We start from the raw sequence: 23,983 nt of genomic DNA, 5'->3' as shown, positions 1-23,983 counted from the left end.
TTCAACAATTAAATCGCCAAAATGAACGACCGAGTACCTAGGAAGAGAGTTTGAAACTATTGCTACGTATACCGAGGTGATTTAACGCCTTTCAAGCGCTGAAGTGGTTTTAGTTTCCTCTTATGGTTTCTTACGCCATCTTTGCACGTGCGTTTAATACTGACGTCTGTCAGGCAATCGTAGCGCGCGCTGCTGAGACTCAGAAAAGCTGTAGTAAGCCACCTTAACACAGGAGTTATGTACTATTCAAGTTGCTTCGTTGAGTGTCCTCTTTATCCATTTGCATGTTGTTTGCCTCATTTTCGAAGTTCTATTTATGACAATTCTTGATTTTTTTCAACATCTGAGGTGTTTGTCTCAGCATCATGGTTTGTCTTTAAGTCAGTAATGTTGTTGATTTGTCATCCCGTGAGAACGAGCACGAACTTTGCTTATTTGGCAGGCTTTCAAGCAATATAATTCGTAGACCGACCCACTCCGAAAACGACCAACATATTTCTTCACAAAACACAGCATTTCTGTTTATTACGTTGTTCACGAAGAGCAAGCACACGATAAAGGAAGCATTGTCATCCCCAGTTTCTCTCTCTACGCTAGGAACGCCTGGGACAATGAGCCCCCTTTTGGCAACCAAGACAAAACAGCTTGTATTTTATGACTCGGACTTTCCTACGAAAGCCCGAGTAATTACCTTTCTTGAGATTGTTTTAGGAAATTGCTGTTCGGTGCTGTTGAAGGTTTGCATTCAACGGCGTTGCGGGCAACCCTATTGTGTGAACAATTTATGTCCAGCCGTGTCTGTTATGGGTAGGATTGATACTGAGTTCAACTTACAGCTGCTTCAGCTTAGTGTTGTTTGAGAAAACTCCGGGAGGCAGGTCCTTTAACTGATTCTCTGGCAGAAACCTAATAAGGAAAACATCGTAGTAAGTAGTTTGAATCGAGGACTATCAGTAATTTTTCTAGGGTGATTGACCAGGCTAGGGTAGTTCGTTGGTTAATTATTAATCAAAAGTAAGGTAACACGTCATCTTCAGAGACTTGCAAAAAGCGTTTGTCACTTTATGTTGTTATTATGGTGGTATGAGGTACAACAACGTGCAGAGTTTGTTAACAATCCGTCTATTATTAATCAAATGAGGTTGCTCTCTTTTCGATCTCTCAGTCAGTTTACGTAAGTCAAGTATGAGTCGTTTGCAATGTTCCAGAAGCTATTGACATCTGCTCAAATACGTTTGCTCTCAACTGAAGTAGCAGCTTTCTAGATTCTGTAGCTGAATACAGTTTAATATAATAATAATAATAATAATAATAATATTTAATAATAATTAGAAACAATATAATTATAATAAGAAGCTTCCTAGCATCCTTTTCAGCTGAAAAATTTGCATGTCAAATAACTTTGTCAGTTTTGATGTTTGGAAAGGTGCCGTTTTACCTCTGTGTGAGGACAGATATTGAAAAATTGGAAGGCATATTTCAAAGGGTAATACTATAGAGCATTTATAAATGGCCACGTGACTTCTGCCGTCTCACAATTAAGGGGACTATTCGCATGAGCTAAAAAAGTGGGGGACTAGTTCTAGGGGTATATCTTTTCTTGGTTAAAAATTACAAAAACCTGAACTTGCGTGTTGGTAAATATTTTTATGAAGATTCACTCTTTGCAACCTTGTCTTTGTTACGTCACTGGTCTCGTGATGAGAACGCGCGTTCTTTTAGACAGCTTTAAAATTGCATTTCCTCTCATTAACGAAGCATACTTTTGTGTGAAGTTGTAGATTTTTTTAATACAGTTTTTGAAAAGAGCCACCATTATTTTTTCCTAAAATATCTTGCAGGCGAAAATAGCAGTTGAAAAGTTTGATTGCTTACTGTTCCACCACTTTTAAAGTTGGAAATAAAACCAAACTTGATAAAAGGGTTCCGATATATGCTCTTTCTAAATGCATCTATAGTTTTTCTGTTGTTTACCAGATTAACATTTATTCTATTCCACACGTTTGCACGAACTAAACTTGAGAACGATGCCTTGACTACGAATCTACGATAGTTCAAATGTCCATGCGTTGACTACGAATCTATACTTCAGTCCAAATGTCCAACGATATTCCAACGAAAGTGTCCGAAAGATACGGTCTCCACCTCCAAGCCTAGGATTAGAATTAAACTTATTTTTGTGAACGAAAACTAATATATGAACTAATATATGGGAGAAATGTTCGATGGCAAGTCTAATACAAAAGGATTACCTAATGCCAGGAGCCATAATTGGGGACGGAGACCGTAAGTCTTGGGATCCGCGCGCACCTATGATATGGGACAATTTTTCTATTTTTAGAACAAATTGCGCCATCCATTAGGTGGACTCAGATAATGAACTGCCTCATTCAACACCTACCCATCACTTAACAGCATCGACACCATGTAGTGCGTACAAACCATCGGAAAGCTCGGAGGATTCTGATAACGAGACCATACGCTCAGAGAGCAGTAAAGACAAGCTAAATGAATTCTTATCGAGCAGAGATATCAGTCCCATCAGGTCTAAGCTAAAGACACCGTGGCATTTGACCAAAGAAAGGACTAAGCGTCATTACGTCAGGAAAGCGCGCCAAGCCGTCCACGCCGTAATCGAGGAAATTGCACCAGAGGATACAGGGAGTCTATGGGAGGCCTTGTTGTCATCAAAAGCATGCGAGTTCCCACTGGACACTAAAGACCATGCTGACGTGACACTTATTGAGGCCCTCACTGAATGCTACAACAATGCAGGCCACTGGAGCACTCGTCGACAAATCCTTTCTATTTTAGACAGACACCACCAGCTTCTCCATGGTCGTGGAGCCGTGGTGCCGACTACACGGCACACTCGGATGTATGTAGCGCCAGGGCAACTAAGCCACTTCCTGAACTTCATTACAAGCACGCACATCGTCCAGGACCTTCCTTTTGGTGAGAAAAAGCTGAAATTATCATCTAATGAGGAACTGACGATACCGAATGTCATACGAAGTGTCATTCCGGCACAGATCATTTCGCAATACGAGGAGCTATGCAGTGAAGAGGGTTTCAAACCAATGGGACGCAGTACTCTTTACAGAGTTTTGCATGTCTGCTCGACCTCTGCGAGGAAATCATTACAGGGATTGGACTATGTTGGCGCACAGGGGGCCAAGGCATTCGAGGAACTTGAGCTAGCCGCTGAAAAACTTGGTGATAACTGCGGCCTGGGTCTGTCTTGGGCTAAAGATAAAAAAGAGAAGCTCAAAGTAGCTAAGCGGTATCTCAAAGGGGATTTCAAGGTAACCTTGTGTTGGTATTGTAATTGTAATATGTTGCATGGATGTGTAAAGAAACTGGACATAGGCAATTAAAGCCAATGTTCCAAGAACAGATTTATTAAAAACGAATTTCAACAGTTGATACAAGATTGCTTCGATATAACCCAATTTTATATTTGATTTCATTTTATTACATGGCTTGTGTTTGTAGCTGATATAATGCGCGCTCTGATTGGCTAATTCTTGGGCATTATTCCCGCTGGCCGATTACTTGTCTGCAAAAGTAAAGCGAAAGGTAATTTAAAAAAAGAAATAAAAAAGTGAAGCCTTGGAGCCGACTGGTTCATAGCTACCGGAGCTTATCCCGGTTTCTGTAGCATGCAGCGGCTAGGAGTATTTCTACTCCCCCTGTGCGGGATCCTAGTCCATCGCAGGTCACTCCCCCGCAATTCGTTAGGTTACCCCAACAATTCGCAGGAACCCATTTACACCCCTGGGTGGAGAGAGGGACTGTGAGAGTTAATTATAAGTGTCTTGCCCAAGAACACAACACAGTGACCCCGGCCAGAAAACGAACCCGGACCGCTCGTTCCCGGAACGAGTGCACTAACTATGAGGCCACCGCGCCTCCCACAAAGCCATTGCTTTTTTTTCCCGAAAATTGTACTGACCTGCTGAAAATGATGTATGAACACTCTGAGAGTGAATTCTATTACCCTGGCGAGCTAAGATTTTAGAAGAACAGCGAATTCAAAGCGTTAAATTACGAACGAGTTGGTGCTGGACAGGACGAAGGAAACAGCCAAGAAGAAATTGAAACTTTCGTCTATGAGCAAAAATGGAAAAGCACGACAAAGAAAGCAGTCGTAGACGTGAAAACGTTCCAACGTTATCTGTTGCTAATAAACTAAGAGAGTGGAGAAGGGTTTGACTTACGCGTTTGTTCACCTGATTTTTGCGATGACTCTTTTTGTTTGTTTTGTTTTTGTTTTTACAAGCCACATAATAAACTATTTATTAACCTTGAATGCTTGGTTAATAAGTAGTCGGTATCGCAATAGTAATTGTATCATACTCAAAATAGCTACATGGAAAGGCTGGATATCAGAAAAAAGGCTATGTTACAAAAAGAGGGCTTGTACTGTAGTTACTGTTAGTGGTAAAGAACACTTTCAACAAAAAATAAAACATTGGCTTATGTTGAATTCATTCTCAGGTTCATGTTTCCAAAAGCTCTGCTGTCCCTGACTACTGTAGGGCCTACGCTCTGAGTGATCCTGACAACCCAGACTATTCTGTGACTTGTGACCACGCCCACTGTGACAGCTGTGACCGCTGCTTGCTTGTTTCGTCTGTAGTGAGAGAGATTGAGGAAGGCTTAGTGACGGCTGAATGTTCGGACAATGAAAAAGAAGAACCGGTGTTTGTTATTTCCCAGGCCAAACAGAGTGTTGAATGCTGGAAAGCCCATTGATTGCGGTCTGTAAATGAGGATGAATGCAGACTTGACATCTTGAGCAGCCTCAGCGCCTCGTCCATTCTTTAGTACTTGACTGGGCGATGAAATATCTTCCACGTAAGTATCGGGAAAGCCAATCTAATTGGTTTGGTAAAAGAGGTATATCGTGCCATATAGCAATGGCAATTAAACGCAACAGCGGTGAAATGGAGATGATGACATTCGTCCATGTGTTTGAGAGTACTACAGCTCAAGACAGTAGCTCGGTTTTAGCCATTGTTAAGAGACTAATAGTTGCGTGACCGTGACATGTTGTGTTACCCGAGTTACCAGTTGACATGTAATACGAGATTTTGTATTTTGAGCCTTTTGTTTTGTTCTGTCGTATTATCGAGATCGTGTTGTAAGAAAATATTCGTATACCGTCATCGCGAGGAGAATAAACGTACAAGTTGGACCCGTTTCAGTTACTTCGTTGTTTGTTTCGTTATTTTACGATTGGTACCGTCAACCGATTACAACATTTGGTCCTTCGAGCCGAACATTACACAGAAAAGTTACGAAGATCGAAAGGAATCGTAAGTTTGGGGGCGTTCCGTCCTGCGATGAATCGACTACACGTGTATGGTTTGAAACTGGAAATTTCCCTTTAGATGCCGTCCGACGACGAAAAAGATATGGAATCGACCGAGACAGAGGATCACGAATACAGGCTTCGGGACTGTAAACAAGAAAAGAGAATCGCGAAATCGCAAATGACGCGTCTCTTAAACAAGTTGGCCAGCGTCCTGAGCGAAGATAATCCGCAAAACGAGATCAAGGAGCTGTTAGAAAAAATTCAGGAACAACAAGAAGAGACTCTAATGGTAATGTCCCGTTTGGAAAAGGCATATCACCAAAAGAATGATACAAGTATGGCGGAGAAGGTTAGCGACGAAGCGGATGATCTGGTTGAACAAATCGATCGTGAAACCATGCCTGCTCGCTCACTGTTGGCTTCACTCACCAAAGTCAAATCACGTACAAATTCCGTCGCAGATAGTGAAGCTTCGCAGAGAAGAAAAGAAAAAGAAAAGGCAGAAATGGAAGCGCGTTTACGGCGGGATCGGCTTGAATGGGAAATCGAACAGAATCGTGAAGACTTAGAACGCCAGGAAAAGGAGCTTCAAGCGGTAAACGAAGAAATAAATAAACGACGCCAGGAATTGGAAAACGAAGTGGATGAGCATTTGATTCTAGAACAGGAATTTACCGAGGAATATCATCCCCTCCCCTCGCAACAGAATAAATCAATTGGAAACCCTCAGCAACAGCAAGAAAACAAGGTATCTCAGAAATCACCCGACCACGTGCATGCAGTTGAAACACCATCACCGGAAATGCCGAAATCGCACCGTCCTATTAATGTTTCTGACGCCGGTTCCATCGCTAATAACCGTGAAATGCATGGGCAATTGGAAAGAATCCGAATTCCAATTTTTTCAGGAAATAAGATGGACTTTCAACGCTGGAACGCGGCTTTCACGAGTTGTGTTGACATGACTTCATTATCGCCTCAATTCAAGATGTTACGCTTAGAGGCATGTCTAGCTGGAGAGGCCGCGAACACAATTAAAGGATTAGGATACTCCTTGGAAGCGTACGAGGCGGCCAAAACACGCTTATTTCGTAAGTATGGAGGAAGCCGAAGGCAAGTTCAGTCTCACATAGAAGAACTAAAAAGGCTCCAACCCATCCAGGAGAATAACGCCAAAGAACTGGAAACTTTCGCCGATGTCTTGGAACGTGCAGTAATTACGTTGAAAGAAAATGGCCGAAAATCGGACTTAGAAGGAGGGGCACTGCACACCATGATCCTTGAGAAGATTCCTGAGCGTTTACTAGCCCAATATTACCGGTGGTTAGACGAAAACAAGCATCGAGATTCCTTAGAGACATTGAAAGACTGGGTTTCAGAAGAAGCTACATATCAGATACAGGCCACGGAGATCAAGAACGGAATTTCAAACCAAGATCGCAATGAACAATTAAGGAATGGTAAGCATCGTCCTGCTAGAAGATTTCCTAGAAGCTATTTCAGCGACAAGAACGGAAGAGGCAATCAAAAGTGTTGTGTATGTACCGGGAACCACTCACTGTTGAAGTGTGAAGCATTTCAAAAACTTTCCATTGACGAAAGATGGCAAACTGTCAAACGACTTGGTCTGTGCTTCCGATGTTTGGCGAATAACCATCATGGTAAGTCCTGCCCAAGAAGCAAGCAATGCGGCATTAACGGATGTACAGGAACTCATCAAAATCTCCTGCACTATGATAGGGCGCCACCTGCTCAGTTTCGTCTACGACCAGAAGCAGAACCATACGTTGAAACTTTAACCACGCCCCCTCAGCCAACGATCAACGCAAATGAGAGACCGAGAGAAACCATGGAGGGGAATGGTACCAGGCAATCCGTTACCATGGAAACGTTTGGAAATCAAGGACAACCAGAGGTGGCGTTACGAACAGTGCCGATCCTATTAAAGAACGGAAACAGGAGAATCACCGTGAACTGTCTGTTAGATGAAGGAAGCGACACGACATATGTGAATGAAGATGTCGTTAACGAGCTCGGACTAACAGGCGAGAAAGAACCCATCACAGTGAAGGTAGCAAATGACCAAACCCTTCGCTTTATGTCAAGCTCATTTGAGATTGGCCTTGAGAGTACTGACGGCCGGGTAGACACGAAGATAACCGCCAAGACTTCAAATAAAATCTGCGGTGGTTTGAAAGCTGTTAACTGGGTCAAGATTCAAGACAGATGGAACCATTTAACCGGAATTCCGTTCCCAAGGCTTGCAAAAGGAAATCGAATCGACGTACTTCTTGGAGCAGACGATTACGAACTGATGTATTCGATGAAAGAAGTGACTGGAGGCCCGAATGAACCCTGCGCGAGACTGTGCCCCCTAGGATGGACTGCCATTGGAAAGATTCAGAACCTGGACACAAAGGAGAGTCACTACACTGGCTTCCATCACACATTTCGTCTGCAAATCGAGAGAAGAGAGCCCACTTTACCAGAGAAGGACACCTTAGAGCTAAACAACTTGCTGAAACGTTTCTGGGATCTGGAAAGCATTGGAATTATCCCAACTGGTCCGCAGCTGACACCGGAAGACAAGTTGGCATGGGATAAAGTCAACAAGTCTTTGAAGTTTAATGGCCAACATTACGAAGTAGCCGTTCCGTGGAGAGATGAAAGGCCACAGCTACCGAATAATTTACCGATGGCGAGGAAGAGATTGGTGTCCACCGAGCGAAGATTAATGAAGGATAAAGAAGTAGCCGTGGCTTATCAGCAGGTGATTAACGACTACTTGGACAAGAAGTATATTCGCCGTGTTCCTGATGATGAGCGAAAGCCCGAGTGTCAGTGGCTCCTTCCCCACTTTCCAGTCGTGCGGCCGGAGAAAGCAACATCCAAGGTGCGAATAGTCTTTGACGGTTCAGCGCCTTTTGAGGGGAAGAGTTTAAATACTGAAGCCCTAACCGGACCGAAACTTCAAAGTGACGTTTTTGACATTCTCGTGAAGTTCAGAAAGGAATGGGTGGCTCTTGTTGGAGACATCAGTCAAATGTACCACCAGCTTGTGTTATTTCCAGAAGACCGACCGATGCATCGTTTTCTTTGGCGAAACATGGAGATTAACAAAGAACCCGAAGTGTACGAGTTTCTCCGCTTCGTGTTTGGTGGCTGCTACTGCCCATTCTGTGCGCAATTTACCTGGCAGAAGCATGCAGAAATCCACCAAGACTCGTACCCGCTGGCTGCGAATGCGGTAAAGAATCATTGTTACATGGATGATCTCATGCCGTCCGTGGATTCCATTAAGAAGGCCATAGAAACAAGACGCCAGTTGACAGAGATGGGCAATAAAGCTGGATTCCACTTGAGAAAGTGGGTTTCGAATCTCACAGAAGTGTTAGCAGATGTTCCCGCAGATGACCGTGCTTCTGAAGTTGATCTAGAGAAGAACTTATTGCCCGTGACGAAAACGCTTGGTGTGTCCTGGACCGCATGAGAGGACCAGTTCCTGTTTCGTTATTCGCCCCCTTCGAAGGACTTTGAATTCACTAAGCGGAACGTCCTAAAGAAGACAGCTACGTTATTTGATCCGCTCGGATTTCTCTCCCCGTTCGTGGTTAAAGCAAAACTGTTCATGCAGCAAGCGTGGGTGGACGCATTGGAGTGGGATGAAGTCCTCCCGTCTGAGCAAAGAGAACAATGGAAGACCTGGTTTGGTGAATTGCCCCTCCTTGAAGAAATCAAGATTCCTCGTTGTTTAAAAGACACAAGTATGAAAGAAAGCTCTATCACTCTGCACACCTTCTCCGACGCTTCCGAGAAAGCATATGCCGCAGCCGTCTACAGCAGACACAAATTCGAGGATGGAAGTGTTACTACTCGTCTTATCGCATCCAAGACCCGTTTGGCTCCGTTAAAGACTGTGAGCATTCCTAGGCTTGAGCTTATGGGCGCTCTCATCGGTCTACGATTGGCAAATCAAGTCTGTTCAGCACTCGACATCCCGTCCAGCAATGTCACGTACTGGGTGGACAGCCTGAATGTCGGCTATTGGATTAGGGGACAGAGCCGCGAATATAAACCCTTCGTTGCTCACCGCGTTGGCGAGATTCACGAAAAATCTAACCCTAACCAATGGCGTTACGTACCAACAGATATGAATCCCGCAGATCTTGGAACCAGAGGAATGACAGCGCAAGAGCTAACCGACAGTTCAAAGTGGTGGAACGGGCCTAATTTCCTGTGCAGTCCCAAGGCAGAGTGGCCTGAATGCAAGTTTGACAAACCGTCACGTGAAGCGCTATGCGAACGCAAATTAACATCCAGGCCGACTAACGAGAGCTCAACAAACTACAATGCCATTCAGCGGTTAGCCAGTGAACCCGAAGTAGAAGAAGTAGAGTGGCGTTTAGAACCCTCCAGATATTCCAAGTGGTATAAGGTGAAACCCAAAGGACAGTTGGAGGTCGGGCTATCATTGGTGAGGGTCAGAAGCTGGGTACAGCGATTCGTCAGCAACTGCCGTAGGCCTGAAAATAAGAGAGTACTCGGAGAGCTAACTCCACTAGAGCTCATGACCGCCGAAACAGAAATCGTCAGAGAAGCCCAAACTGAAGCATACAGTGAAGAAATCGAGGCACTGGCAAAGAACAAACCTCTTCCGCGGAAATCCACCCTGCTCCCTTGCACTCCAATCCTTATCAACAGGATTCTACGTTCGAACACGAGGCTGCGGAACTCTGATGATCTCCCAGATGATGTCAAATTCCCTATTATTTTGCCAAAGAGGAATCATGTCACCCGACTAGTCGTGAAGTACCATCACGAAAGTGAAGGCCATCAGATGGGTGTGAACTACACCATAAACCATTTGCGGGAGAAGTACCTAGTTATCCATGTCCGTGAGGAGGTCAAACGAGTGAACAGAGAGTGCCGTGAATGTGCAAGGCGTTTTAAAGTCCAGCCAGTCCAGCAGCAAATGGCTCCATTGCCACAGATCCGTCTCCAGATGACAACAAAACCGTTCGCTAATTGTGCAGTTGACTTTGGAGGACCGTACCTTACCGTTCAAGGGCGTGGACGAACTCGTGCCAAACGTTACCTGTGTTTGTTTTTGTGTTTGCAAACACACTGCTGCCATTTAGAGATGGCGACTTCATTAGATACTGGGGCGTTTCTCAACGCTTTCGTGCGAATGGCGGCAAGGAGAGGATGGCCGACGAAAATGCTGAGTGACAATGGAACGAATTTCGTGGGTGCCGAGAAAGAGATCAGGGACTTAGTCAGTCAACTAGAGCACGATCAGCTCCAGCGTATGACATCTAATCACGGTGTCACTTGGTATTGGAATCCTCCGGCCGCTCCCCATTTTGGAGGTGTGTTTGAATCAATGATCAAATCGTCAAAGCGAGCAATTTATGCCGTCCTGAAAGATGCAGATATCAACGACGAAGAGTTGCAAACAACATTCATTGGAGTCGAAAGTCTAATGAACTCAAGACCGCTGACCACATTGAGTGATGATCCAAACGACGAACCAGTACTCACACCAAATCACTTCCTAATTGGTCAAATGGGTGGTGACTTCATTCCCGAAAGTGTGGACAGTACAGCATTTAATCCACGGAAACGCTGGAGGCGTGTGCAAGAATTAACTCGACATGTGTGGGGACGTTGGATGAAAGAATACCTACCCCACATAGGCTCCCGTCAGAAGTGGTTCTTTCCTACGGAGAACCTTAAAATTGGAGATGTCGTGATGGTCATCGATCCGTGTGTTGCTAGAAGAGAGTGGAAAGTTGGCCGTATTGAACAAACGTATCCGGGCAGTGACCAGCTCGTGAGAGTGGTTGATGTTAGAGTTGGGAACAAAGTTCTCAAGCGATCTGTAAATAGAATTTCCCCGTTGGAATTCGCAAATACTGATTGAGACATGCGAATGTTAAACAGTGACTTATACTTAAGTTTACTTGTATAGACGAATTGTAAGTTTCACTTTTCAATTCGGGAGGGGAAAATGTTAAGAGACTAATAGTTGCGTGACCGTGACATGTTGTGTTACCCGAGTTACCAGTTGACATGTAATACGAGATTTTGTATTTTGAGCCTTTTGTTTTGTTCTGTCGTATTATCGAGATCGTGTTGTAAGAAAATATTCGTATACCGTCATCGCGAGGAGAATAAACGTACAAGTTGGACCCGTTTCAGTTACTTCGTTGTTTGTTTCGTTATTTTACGATTGGTACCGTCAACCGATTACAACAGCCATACTTGATGACGTCTTCAGTCAGCTCAAGACTATTATGCCACAACTGCAGACCATTTATATTCGAAACGCGCAGACCCTGATTATAGCTCCTCAGATTTCCAAACGTCATGGCCTTCAGATCTCTCGGATTGACTTTTCTGAGCCACAGGGAGGGAAGGGTGCTTGCGATCGTAAGGCAGCCACTATAAAGTCGCACATGGCAGAATATCTGAATTCTGGACACGACATTGAGACTGCTGCACAGATGAAGGAAGCTATCGAGTCTTCCAGGGGTGTGCGCGGCGTAAGTGTGAAGGTGTGCAGTCCTCCCAATGTTCCATCCAACAAGAGTTTCAAGTGGGCGAAAGTGAGCTTTGTCAGCAACTTATACTACGGTCAGGAAGGGATAAGAACGTGGAGAGCCCGGGGGGGGGGGACTCCCATATGGAATGGACGGGGATGCTCGTCGTCTCGCTTAGGGGTGTAAATTTCGGATTTTGGTCTCGCTTAGGGTGTTCTGGGCAAAATGTCATTATTTTTAGCCGTCAAGGTCTCGTTAAGGGTTGCACACGAAGAAATAACAAAACAGAAAGAATTTTGATTCTTTATATTTACTCAATTCATATAAACAAATTCGCCATCATTAAATGTCACTGTACTTTTTATTTGTCTGTTTTATAAACTGGTCTCTTTTAGGGGTCTGCATAAGCTTCGACCACGCCCAGATTGGTCTCTTTTAGGGGTTAAATTCAAAATTTCCGACGAGCATCCCCGTCCACTCCATATGGGAGTCCCCCCCCCCCCCCGGGGTGGAGAGCCTACGACATTGGTCCTGGGAAGAGTATTCCCTGGACAAAATTCGATGTCCCTGAGCAGTCGGAACTGCCGACAATGGAGATCAAACCCTCGACCAACGAGACTATCACAAGCTTTGTTCCAGTAAAACCCAGACGAACAGGTGGCCGAACCACTGTAACTGAGGTAGAAGGCAACTCAGACTGTGTAGATGAGTCATCAGATGAGTCAAGCGTTGATGTTGATGCTGATATTAAGTGTCGATTATTTACATGCCCAGAAGAGGGATGTGTCAAGACGTTTACACGGCATTCGTCGCTTGTTAAACACTTGGACTGCGGAAAGCACAAGCGTGTTCTAGAGTATGAACGCTCTATGAAAAGGCCATGATAGAATACGCGACTAAACTGGAATGTGGCGCGAGTAAATGCCCAACGGTCCTGGAAGGAAGTAGACCATCACTACCAACTGTGCCAGCAATTCTTCCGATGGGATGGGCACTGAAATCGTCACAGTCCCGTTGCACGAAGTTTACTGAAAACCAAAAGCAGTGCCTTTATGCCAAGTTTCAAATTGGAGAGAGAACAGGAAGGAAAGCGGACCCGACTGAAGTCTCTAAAGCCATGAGGACTGCAAAAGATAGCAACGGAGAGAGACTATTTAACTATGGGGATTTTCTCACAAGCCAGCAAATTAGCAGTTACTTCTCTCGTCTTGCTGCTAAGCGAACTGTCGAGGCAGATCAGCATGACAGTGAGGACGAGACTCCAGGAGAAGACCTTCAGAGTGTACTTAGGGACAAGGTTTTGTCTGAAGTCAGCATTCAGCATTCACATCCAATCATATATGACTCCTACAACATCTGTGAGTTAGTGTTGAACTCCAAGCTTGGCTCCTTTTCTGTATCAATCTTACGGGATATCTGTGAATACTTTGGTCTCGACATATCGGAAATTACAGTTAGAAGGAAAAAGCCATTTGTGGCCTTGCTCTCAAACCTGGTTCAAGGTTGTAGCTGCAGCAAGCGCTCATAACTGTACACTATTACGGCACATATTGTTACTGCCTGGCAGCTTGATTTTATCGTATCTGGCCACCAAAACGATTCTCGTCATTTTGTTGGCACCGGAAACATCGAACTATTGGACAAATTAACCTTATAATCAGATGAATACTTCTTTATGGACAACTAATAGCAGGAGTTTGAACAATTTCGAGTTTTCGAATTTCTGACGCTAATTTTCGATTTTGTTTGATCCTTGGGGACATTTACTCTTAATTTGGAAGACTGAAACGTATCTGTTCTTTAACACATACTTTTGTGTCGGGTATTTAAGTTAGACGTTGAGTTCGTTGCGAAGATTTTTTACGAATCGTTTGTAGAGGGCAAGTAAGCCGATTTAGAAACACAGTTGCGTAAACAAACCCACTTGTGAGCCAATCCACCGCAGGAAAACAAAATAAGCAAGTCAACCTCGGGCTTGGAAATGCTGCCTTAAGAATGGCTGACTGTTAGGATCGAGGAACGCCGGTCAACGTCCCATTTGACAAATCGCTCATATTTTGCCCAAATATACCCTTAGGTGACCTAATTCTAAAAATCATATTTAGAGGTTCCAGCGAATTTTTATTTTTCAGAAATTCGCGAAAATTTGAAAGCGCTGTCAAAGTGCGGTTTTTCGTGTAATAAAATGACCGAAATAAGGTGCGAGGACGAAGCGCTGCTTAAGTCTTAAAATAAACTCAATTGACTTCAAACTTCACACAAATGTGGAACAACCACTCTAATTTATTCCTCGCTTTAAACTAATCTCAGATATGTTGATATAGTGGTTTTCCGAACCATTTTAAAAACAGCTATGAAGCGTGTGAAAAATAACGGCAAAATATAGGTCATGTCTAACAGCATAAAAATGCATCTGGTACCTCACTTTCCGATTATTTTACATTACAACCTTAAAATATCATTATTAAAGATATACCGTGCATGGCTCCCGGCCACGCCCATCTAGTAGTATGTCACCCCAGTATGCGCTTCGTCCTCGCATCTTATTTCGGTCATTTTATTACACGAAAAACGCACTTTGACAGCGCTTTCAAATTTTCGCGAATTTCTGAAAAATAAAAATTCGCTGGAACCTCTAAATATGATTTTTAGAATTAGGTCACCTAAGGGTATCTTTGGGCAAAATATGAGCGATTTGTCAAATGGGACTTTGACCGGCGTTTCTCGATCCTAACAGTCAGCCATTCTTAAGCTGCGGCCTCGGGCAGCATTTTGAACACCTCGGTCACAGTTTTTCGCTAGACAGATTTACCAGCGGGCAAATAACATCCATATGTACTGAGTATGCAAACATATTATACAAGGTAAAGGAACGTTGATAAAACAAGAATAATTATGAAAAGAATGCAAATAGCAATACACGTAAATAGCACGACTCAACAACAACAACAACAACAACAACAACAATAACCACTATATTTTCATCGAGCTTTTTCATTAAGCTTGGGCGGAAATAATAGATCTGTCTGTCACGGTCGGTCACGCAATCTCTCGTTTGATTTCGCGAATATGTGCAAGTTTAAGCGCTTTCTCGTAGACCACAGCCTAATTTCCCCATAACAAAAATCATACCAATTAAAAGCCCATCTCTAAAGGGGTTTGGTCTCTAAGTTTCGTTTACTTTGTGATAAAGGTAGTAGGGTAAATTATTTTTTCAAGTCAGGTAGTGATTTCCGTAAAGAAACATGGGGGTCTCTTTCAGATCTCGCACAATGTCGGAATTTTTTTCAAATGTCACAGAAATTACAATATAAAGCCTGGAAAAGTTGTAGAATGAGCTGATTGCATGTGGTTATCTTCTGGCTTTATACTTAAGACATGCGTTTTCTTCAAAATTGCTAATTTTCAAGCCTGGTTTTCTCACATCTGGCCTTGATCACTTGAATCGTCATTTTCCGCCAAAATAAAAATCTAGTTGAGAAATGAACCACATATCGATGAATAGTTCAATATGGACTACTAATAGCCGCAGCTTGAGCAAATTCGGATTTTCACATTTTTGCCGCTAATTGCTGATTTTGCTTGATTCTTGCCGACACTCACTCTTAAAAGGTAATCAAATGGTTTTCTCGTGAAATAAGGAAGTAAAGTCACTTGCGTTTTGTCAAAATTCTGATAATTTCCCTCGCCTAAAGGCTCGGGAAATTATCAGAATTTTGACAAAACGCGCGTAAAATTATTTCCTAATTTCATTCACCATTTGATTACACATACTAATTAAAAACAATATTAAAATTATAATAAGAAGCTTCCCAGCATCCTTTGCAGCTGAAAAATTTGCATGTCAAATAATTTTGTCAGTTTTGAAGTCGGGTGGGGTGCCACATAATGGAAAAATATCTCTTGCCCTGAAATAGATATTTTTTGCAAACTTCGTGTGATAATGTCATCAGTCAAGTGAACATGTCTAAAAGTGCGTTTCATCTCTGTGTGAGGACAGACATTGAAAAATTGGAAGGCAGTTTATATATTTTAAAGGGTAATACTTTAGAGCGTTTATAAATGGGCACGTGACTTCTGTCGTTTCACAATTAAGGGGGCTATTCGCATGAGCTAAAAAAGTGGGGGACTTGTTCGAGGGGTATATCTTTTCTTGGTTAAAAATTACAAAAACCTGAACTTGCGTATTGATAAATATTTTTATGAAGATACACTCTTTGACATGTTGTGGTTGTTACGTCACTGGTCTCGTGATGAGAACGTGCGTTTTTTAGACTGCTTTAAAATTGCAACAGCGCGAACCCGCAGGTAGCCTGGGCTAATCTAGGTGGGCCACATCTAGTTATAACAGTTAAGAACACTCAGCGATAAATCACGAAACAGTTTGGAAACAAAACCAACTTTAAATTTGAGCGGGCCGTACAGGAGAGTACGGCCCGCTAAATTGACCAATCACAGCGCGCGTACTAACTGAGAGATATAGTAATAACAGTTCTTTACGATAGAGGCAGTTTTAAGCTGCGTTTTATAGTCATATCGCAGAAATAGAAATGCACTCAAACGATGAAGTGTCCACCTGGAGAAGTGAACTTACAGTACGAGACAACACGTAACGTTTACGTCACAACGTTTCACAAGTTTTGAGATCGAACTGTACACGTGGTACAACAAGTCGTGTTTGCGACATGGCTCTTGCCAATATGAACAAATTGCAGGAGGGACATGTGGTTGTAGCGTTGACAATCCAGCTAACGTCAAGAGTCGCTATCGCCAAATGTACCAAAGACATCCGAGGATCAACATCTGCGATCCATGATGGGGGCTTTTCGAAAAACTGTTAAGACCACGTTAATGTAAAATGGAGACTCTTAGAACAAAAAGATCTAAATTTAAGAGAAGGCCTGCCTAAACCCTGCAAAAACCATGTAACGGAAAAGTGGGCTTATTTAATATAACTCTGGTGTAACGGTTCAACCAACGGACACTGTTGAAATTATGTAAATTCCAAGTTACCGACAGGTTCGCTATCCGGCTTGCAAACGGTTGGTTGGATTTTGCAAAGAAATAAATGAAAAGTTACCCCGGCCAGGTTAAACTTGGGGGGACGGGGTGGGGGGGGGGGGGGAGAGGAAGAGTTGTCTCGGGTAACCGAGAACATATAAATGGGACCTTTTAAAGGCGCGTAAAGTTAAAATGTAACACCGCCCTAAAGCTCCGTAAACCTACCGTGAAGCCTCCATTAAGGTGCCTTTTACGTTGAAGCATTTGAACTTCTCTAAAATCCAAGTGTGTGCTATAGTTTGCTTTAAATTGAAGTTGGGTTAGAAGGTATGCACCAAACTAAATCGCTGCATTGATCGACACCGCACTAAGCTGTCTTCTTGTGAACTTTCCGCGCATCCACAACGACAAAATAAAACTAGAATTGTTACTGCACATGCAGGCGTCCCAAGCTTACTTCTCTAGAAAAGAGAAAAATTAATTCTCGGACACGTACGTATTTATTCATGAAGGACCATGAAAGCGTCACGTGTTGTGTGAGCTCAATACGGAAAGAGCCCCGGTGACCGAGTTTGAACTGACGCGAGTTAGGTTAGGCAGGGAACCATAAGGGACACAGCCGGCCCAACGACCGTTTTCTCTCTAATGCTTTGAAACGCTGTTTTAGGCTATCTGGTGTACTTTCAAAGCTCTGTAGGTTAATTTTAGGTTGCGCAAAAAAAATTTATCTGTTCGGTTATTCTGGAGGAGCTTGTGTATCTCGTACTTATTAAGGCTTTTTTGTCCATTTCCCGAAAACGTTAGGACTTATCGCCTTTCCGAAAATGATAGCTGACTTTTTTTCGGTACCCAAAATGACATTTTGTTTTTTTGTTTTGTTTTGTGTCTTTTTTTTTTTTGGTGATTTCTACCGTTCTGTGCTTTCATTGCCGTCACTGTTATCCCAGTCCCTTTGTAAGAGCATACCAGCCTTGTGAGTGCCCGATCTCCAACAAACAGGAATCAGCGGTCTTCATGTTAGGTACCAGGTCCTCTCGGTTCTCCCGCCATGTTCGTTGGAACCTGCATCGAACTCGAGCTCTGTTTTAGGGGCCAAAATCCTCCCAAAATCCACTCTACCTTCGCTTCGTCATCGTGCACGGTTTCAAGGCAAAGTTTTCCCTTACCCAGAAGCTGAAGATAGGGATCACAGGCAACAACAACAGGTAAGCAAGTTTTGCATAAATTGAACGAGTAGAGTAAAGTAACGTCAAGATACGTATACATTTCGTTTTGCCTTTGGTTGTGAATGTGTCATTATCAAGGACAAGTTACATTGCTTGTGGAATCGACTTTGTTGATGTTTACCTGCTGTGCATAAAGGGCTTTATTATCTGTTATTATCTGTTCTCGATAACCGAGTATGAGCGTGCGACATTTGTTATTGGCTTATTGGCTGATGCATTCTCTTGTAAGGTTATGTTGCCCTCTGATGTGAATGCTGGTAAGCTAAAATGTAATGTGCCATCTTCAGCAGAGAAATTTCTCTTATGCTAGTGTAAGTATTCTGAAGTTACTCAAGTATCTACAGTTGTACCTACATGCAAGTTACAATATGCTACACAACTGTACATGGACATTGCACCCACTGGTGCTGATAGTAAGCTAAATGTTGTGAAATTTTCTTTCACAAAAAAAACACCACGATACTTTATAAAGAGGTATACATGTACCTCAAACTGTCATGAAAACTACACAGGACTTGAAAAAAAAAAAAAGGAAGAGTAACTTGCCCAGGCAGGAAAATCTACTTGTCTTGGACGACACAGTATAGTCAATCGATTATTTCATAACAATCAATAGGAATTAGTCAATGATATCAGAAATCACTAAAAGAATTCGTCATGAGTAATCGATTGTGATCAAATTTTCAATAAGCATTATCAATTTTGCTGATACTAGCTTATCTTTTAAGCAACATTTAATAAGGAAGAAATGAACAAAAGATATAAAGTGAAATATGAAATCATGAATACAATTGCATAAAAACATAACATTGTATCTTGTAAACAGAATATTTTGCTGGCATACATGTATCGGGGACTATGTTTTGGGGGTCTTTGGTAGTGCCTTTGAAATCTACATAAAAAAGTTACAATCAAACATGGTGTTGAGGGACACAATTTTTCTACAGTTTATGTGAACTAACAAAGAGAGGCCAACTTTCAATTGATTCTCTAATGACTGATAAATTTGGTAAAATCAAATTGATAACTTGAAACTTCTCTAGCATGTGAGTATGAATTTCTTTCAATTGATTGATAGCACTGATAACACTTACATTAATTTCAATTTATTGATTTATATCAATTTATGGATCAATTTCAATCGATTGCCTTACCCTGGGATGACCAGACAGCATTTTAGAGACCTGTTACAGCTGTACATTTTACTTGTACGAAATTGGGCTCTTACCAAATACATGCAGGTTTCATGTGTCATGCATCTGTTCATTCATCTGTAGCAGGGCAGGAAAAAAAAATGTAAGTCACTTGCCCACTGGGCCAGTCAATTTCAGTTTTCACTTGCCCCCATTTAAATATTGGTTGCCAGTGTGATGGCCAGTAAGGAAATCAGAGGACAAATGCGAATGAAGTACCCTCGGATTCCTAACTAATTCTTGCTTTCAACCTAATAATTAACTAATCTTTAGGTCTTAAGTTTTGAAATGGAATGACTGGAAATTATCATTTATCAAGCTGGCATTTTTAGTCAGACTCACAAGACTACTGAGGCTACATGGTAATTTTACTTGCCCACCGGGCCACTGAATTTCTATTTTCACTTGCCCAAGAGCAAAATTTACTTGGCTGAGGAAATCAGACCTGGTTTTTTCCTGCCCTGAGTAGATCACAGATAACACCAAAATGTGGTAAAAACAAAAAATATTCACATAACCCATTACCAGAGTGTGTCACAGAATCTGTGAATTTTTCAGGCGTGTGTTACTGATGTTCTTACCACATTTTGATGTCTTCTGTGATCTATTACTGAACAGATGCGCGACAACGTAGAATCTATCTGCTTCGTAATACATAACAAAGAAACAGAAACAAACATTTATGACATCAGCTGTACCTTTGTCCACCAATAGGGCATAAGTGCATGTACATGTAAGAAACAATCAAATTGTACCTGCAAATAACTTGACTTATTATTTAAACATTGTTTGATAGGAGTTTGATTTATTGTGCATGAATATTATGATGTAGAAGATAGTGAACATTGAATATTTACTGCCACACATTTTGAGTTTAGTTCTTCTACATCCTCTGACATTCAGTGCCTTCCAATCAGAGATGCAAAGTTTTTGTCACACAGTAGCTACAGATGTAGATGTAAGATCTGTTTGATTGATGAATATTCAGGGCTCAAAATAATTGCCAGTCAACGGGCAATGTCTGGCCAGAATGGTGACTTGACTGGCCAAAAACTTCACTTGCCGGTCATGTTGACCAGTCAGGTCATGTTGAGATGGTCACGTTGTTCATTCTTGAATAAACAATCAAATCCCCAACTGTAAATCTGAGAGTTTTAAATCTCTTTTTTATTATGACCTCTAATGAAAACATACACCAATGCATACATGTACATGTATCTGTTCGAACGGCTAAAGACCATTCGCTTGCTGTTTGTCATGCGTTCAAGATCAATACGAATGCCATTCGAGTGACTGGGGTTAAATCCGTTCAGAAAAATATTAAGCCAATTTTTAAACGGTCTAGCAGTGACTGGAACAAACAAACTCTATTTGTGGGTTTAATTTGGCTCACATTACATGTACTTGATTTTTGCATAAATATCCTGACCGGTCAGAAACAAGACGTGACAGAGCTAAAATTACTTTGGCCAGTCAACATGACTGGCTACAGTCGGATTTCAAAGGTCACAGTATAAATTGGAATGATAAGAAACAAAATAATAACTCCAGTGTAAAATTCACTGATTGATATCATACACAGAATTTGCTGATTCATACTCAGACATAACTTATCTTATTTAATGAAATGTTTTATGTTACTTGTAGGATGAAGTAAAATTGAGAGTGGTCAATACATGCATACTCCTTGGCATTGATGCTTGATCAGGAAAAAATCAGCCACTGAGAAGTCTACAGTACTTATGACTCTATAAGGGGTCCAAGGCCCATTTCTTGAAGGCCCTGGAAACTTTTCGGGCCCACAAAGCCATCTTTAATTGAGCTGTGTCTAAAAGCTAAGAGCTGTATATGCCTGAAACTTCTTGTGTGAAGGAAACCTCTGTTCATATTGAGAATAAGTGATTAAAACAGCTCTGTAAGCATAAGATTTCAGATTTTGGTATGGCTTTCTGGGTGCGAAAACTTTTTGGAACCTTTGAGAAATGGGCCCCTGGTGCATTACAGTCTAACATGGTGACCTTCAACACTTTGATATGCTCTGGCAGCTTTCTGGTTTAAATTCAACCACTTTAAACATTATTTTTTAATGCTTTGAAGTATCACCTACACTGTACCTGTGTTCGTGAATTAGCATCAAATTTAAATATCTCAGATTGCTAGGTTGATACTTATTGTTCAATACAGCAGCTATAAGATTTCATCATAAAAAGAAAAGGCTATGTTTACATACATGTAGTACCAGATCAATAATTTATTAACTTATGATGTGTCATGGGAACTATGGTACTAGATAGGCCTTTCAATTTCAACAGGCCCCTATGAATTTTTTTTTTACAGTACAGTTTTTTTATCACAAAAAGAAAAAGTAAAATTTTGAATATTGTTTACAGTGAATGTTTTGTCAGGGGTCCAAAATGTTTGTACTGTTTGGATTCCGGACAGTTTTGGAAAAAGAAGGAAACTGTGACTTTGTAAACATAGCCTAAAAGATGTCAGAAGCCTTGTTTTATGTTATGCAATGTAGTATTCCTTTGGCATGAATGTTTTTATGATGAATTTAAAATGTCAACCTCTATCTTGTGGTAAATGGTTTTTCTCCCTATTTTCTGTTATTTCAAAAGAACAATTCACTCTATGAAAAAAGTTGATCAATACTTCACACTTACATTGCAGTAATTTTCATTATAAGGTAAAGGTAAAGTCTGCATACGAGCCACGTGGCCCAACAGGCTGGAGCTTATCCTGCTTTCTGTAGCAGGAAGCGACTAGGACTATTTCTGCTCCCCCTGGATGAGATGCCAGTCCATTGCAGGGTTACCCCACCAGTAAATTCGCTGCTACCCACTTATACACCTGGGTGGAGAGGCACTGAGAGTAAAGTGTGTTGCTCAACAACACAACAAAACATACCTGCCTAGAGCTTGAACTCGGATCACTCGATCAGGAGTTGAGCGCACTACATGTAACTACGAGGCCATCATACCTCCCCCATTTCTCATCATTAAAGCCAATTTAATCCTACATTAATTACTTAGTAAAAAAAAACAGTTTATTCATTCATTTTATGACAAAGGTATTATCATTATGTTGCATTTGACTTTGTGGATTTAGTATATATTTAAGACAGGTATCCATTCGCAAACAATTTTAATTTAGTAATACACCTAAATTGCAAAATTTTCACTAGTTGTAGCTGACAACAGTATAGTTCTTAATCATTTTATTATTTATGAATTAAATAGGGCTCAATATGACATGGTTTCGCACAATCTTGAAAAGGTCTTGAATTTTAGTAGTCTTCTTGAAAAGTGCTTGAATTCGGTTAAAGGAGCTCAGTCATGGTATTTTAAAATATTTTGGCCATGCACAAAATTACATTTAAGTCGTCTTGTTATGGATAGATAGAAAAGAAAACATGTTTTATTTGTTGCAATGTATACATTGTAAACCTTATTCATGGCATATAAAAACTATTTGAATTTTACTGAGTTTGTTCTGATTGCAATAAATTTCTGATTCTGTATAAATTTGCATATTTTCTACTATTGTAATTAAGGTCAACAGATTTGATTACAATAAAACAGTACATTCCATGCATTTTTCTTCAAGTTATTATTTACAAGTCATTTATCGTACAGGGTTTCTGCCTCCCTTTTTTGATTTCCATGTTATTTACAGGCTCCCTTTTTTCAATTTACAGGTTATTTACAGGCTCCCTTTTTCAATTTACAGGTTATTTGCAGGCTCCATTTCTCAATTTACAGGTTATTTACAGGCTCCCCTTTTCAATTTACATGTTATTTACAGGTTCCCTTTTTCGATTTCCATGTTATTTACAGGCTCCCTTTTTCCATTTACATGCTATTTACAGGCTCCCTTTTTCGATTTCCATGTTATTTACAGGCTCCCTTTTCCATTTACATGTTATTTACAGGCTCCCTTTTTCCATTTACATGTTATTTACAGGCTCCCTTTTTCCATTTATATGTTATTTACAGGCTCCCATCTTCGATTTACATGTTATTTACAGGCTCCCTTTTTCCATTTACATGTTATATACAGGCTCCCTTTTTTGATTTACATGTTATTTGCAGGCTCTCTTTTTCGATTTACATGTTCTTTATGGGCTCCTTTTTTGATTTCCATGTTAGTTACAGACTCCCTTTTTCGATTTACATGTTATTTACAGACTCCCTTTTTCGATTTACATGTTATTTACAGGCTCCTGTTTTCATTTTCCATGTTATTTACAGCCTCCCTTTTTTTTATTTACATGTTGTTTACAGCCTCCCCTTTTTTTATTTACATGTTTTTTACAGTATTGTGGCACCCTCCCTGTATTAAATTTACATGTTATTTACGGGTTTCCAGGTTGAATCACAAGAAATTTACAGGCTATTTACAGTATTTGCAGGAACAGTTTACATGTTATTTACATGATCTTAGCCCTTTGCTTTGAAACATTTACAGTGTTTTCTTCATCATTTACATGTTTCACTTAAAATATTTACATGTTATTTACATGAAACCTGCAAAACATGTAAAAGGGGAAAAATCATGTAAATTATTCTTTACAGTCTTTTTTTGGTTATTTACATGTTAATTACATGTTATTTACATACTCTGTAAATTTTCAACTTTTCCAGTGCACCCTGCTAAGAATCTTCCCTCCCATTTTGTAGTTACAAATTACAGGGTTGC

General features: G+C 41.2%; 2 protein-coding genes, 1 long non-coding RNA gene and 1 pseudogene across 3 annotated transcripts; all 4 read left to right on the top strand.

Moving 5' to 3' along the window:
* The first annotated feature begins 5,023 nt into the window (after positions 1 to 5,023).
* LOC149117896 (uncharacterized) lies at positions 5,024 to 8,810 on the top strand. Its single transcript, XM_089287204.1, has one exon. It carries the CDS (start codon positions 5,397 to 5,399, stop codon positions 8,808 to 8,810), a length of 3,414 nt encoding a protein of 1,137 aa, XP_089143330.1. The 5' UTR covers positions 5,024 to 5,396.
* Positions 8,811 to 8,948: 138 nt separating this feature from the next.
* On the top strand, positions 8,949 to 11,243 carry LOC149117895 (uncharacterized). The gene has a single exon (XM_089276508.1). The coding sequence runs from the start codon at positions 8,949 to 8,951 to the stop codon at positions 11,241 to 11,243; it is 2,295 nt and encodes a 764-aa protein (XP_089132634.1).
* A 1,209-nt stretch (positions 11,244 to 12,452) lies between these two features.
* LOC110065571 (uncharacterized) lies at positions 12,453 to 13,390 on the top strand (annotated as a pseudogene).
* A 4,026-nt stretch (positions 13,391 to 17,416) lies between these two features.
* On the top strand, positions 17,417 to 19,770 carry LOC149117894 (uncharacterized). The gene is made up of 2 exons (XR_016206512.1): positions 17,417 to 18,068; positions 18,319 to 19,770. It is a non-coding gene; the product is annotated as an uncharacterized LOC149117894 (long non-coding RNA).
* Positions 19,771 to 23,983: the final 4,213 nt, after the last annotated feature.

Source organism: Orbicella faveolata, unplaced genomic scaffold (assembly GCF_042242905.1).
Source record: "Orbicella faveolata isolate gen_17 unplaced genomic scaffold, um_ofav_v1 contig_1, whole genome shotgun sequence".
Classification (NCBI taxonomy): Eukaryota; Metazoa; Cnidaria; class Anthozoa; order Scleractinia; family Merulinidae; genus Orbicella; species Orbicella faveolata.
The sequence above is the reverse complement of the archived record's forward strand: the minus strand, read 5'-3'. Positions and strand labels throughout refer to the sequence as shown.

Coding starts and splice junctions, on each gene's coding strand:
- LOC149117896 (XM_089287204.1), top strand. CDS start 5,397: ATGCCGTCCGACGACGAAAAAGATATGGAATCGACCGAGACAGAGGAT.
- LOC149117895 (XM_089276508.1), top strand. CDS start 8,949: ATGCAGCAAGCGTGGGTGGACGCATTGGAGTGGGATGAAGTCCTCCCG.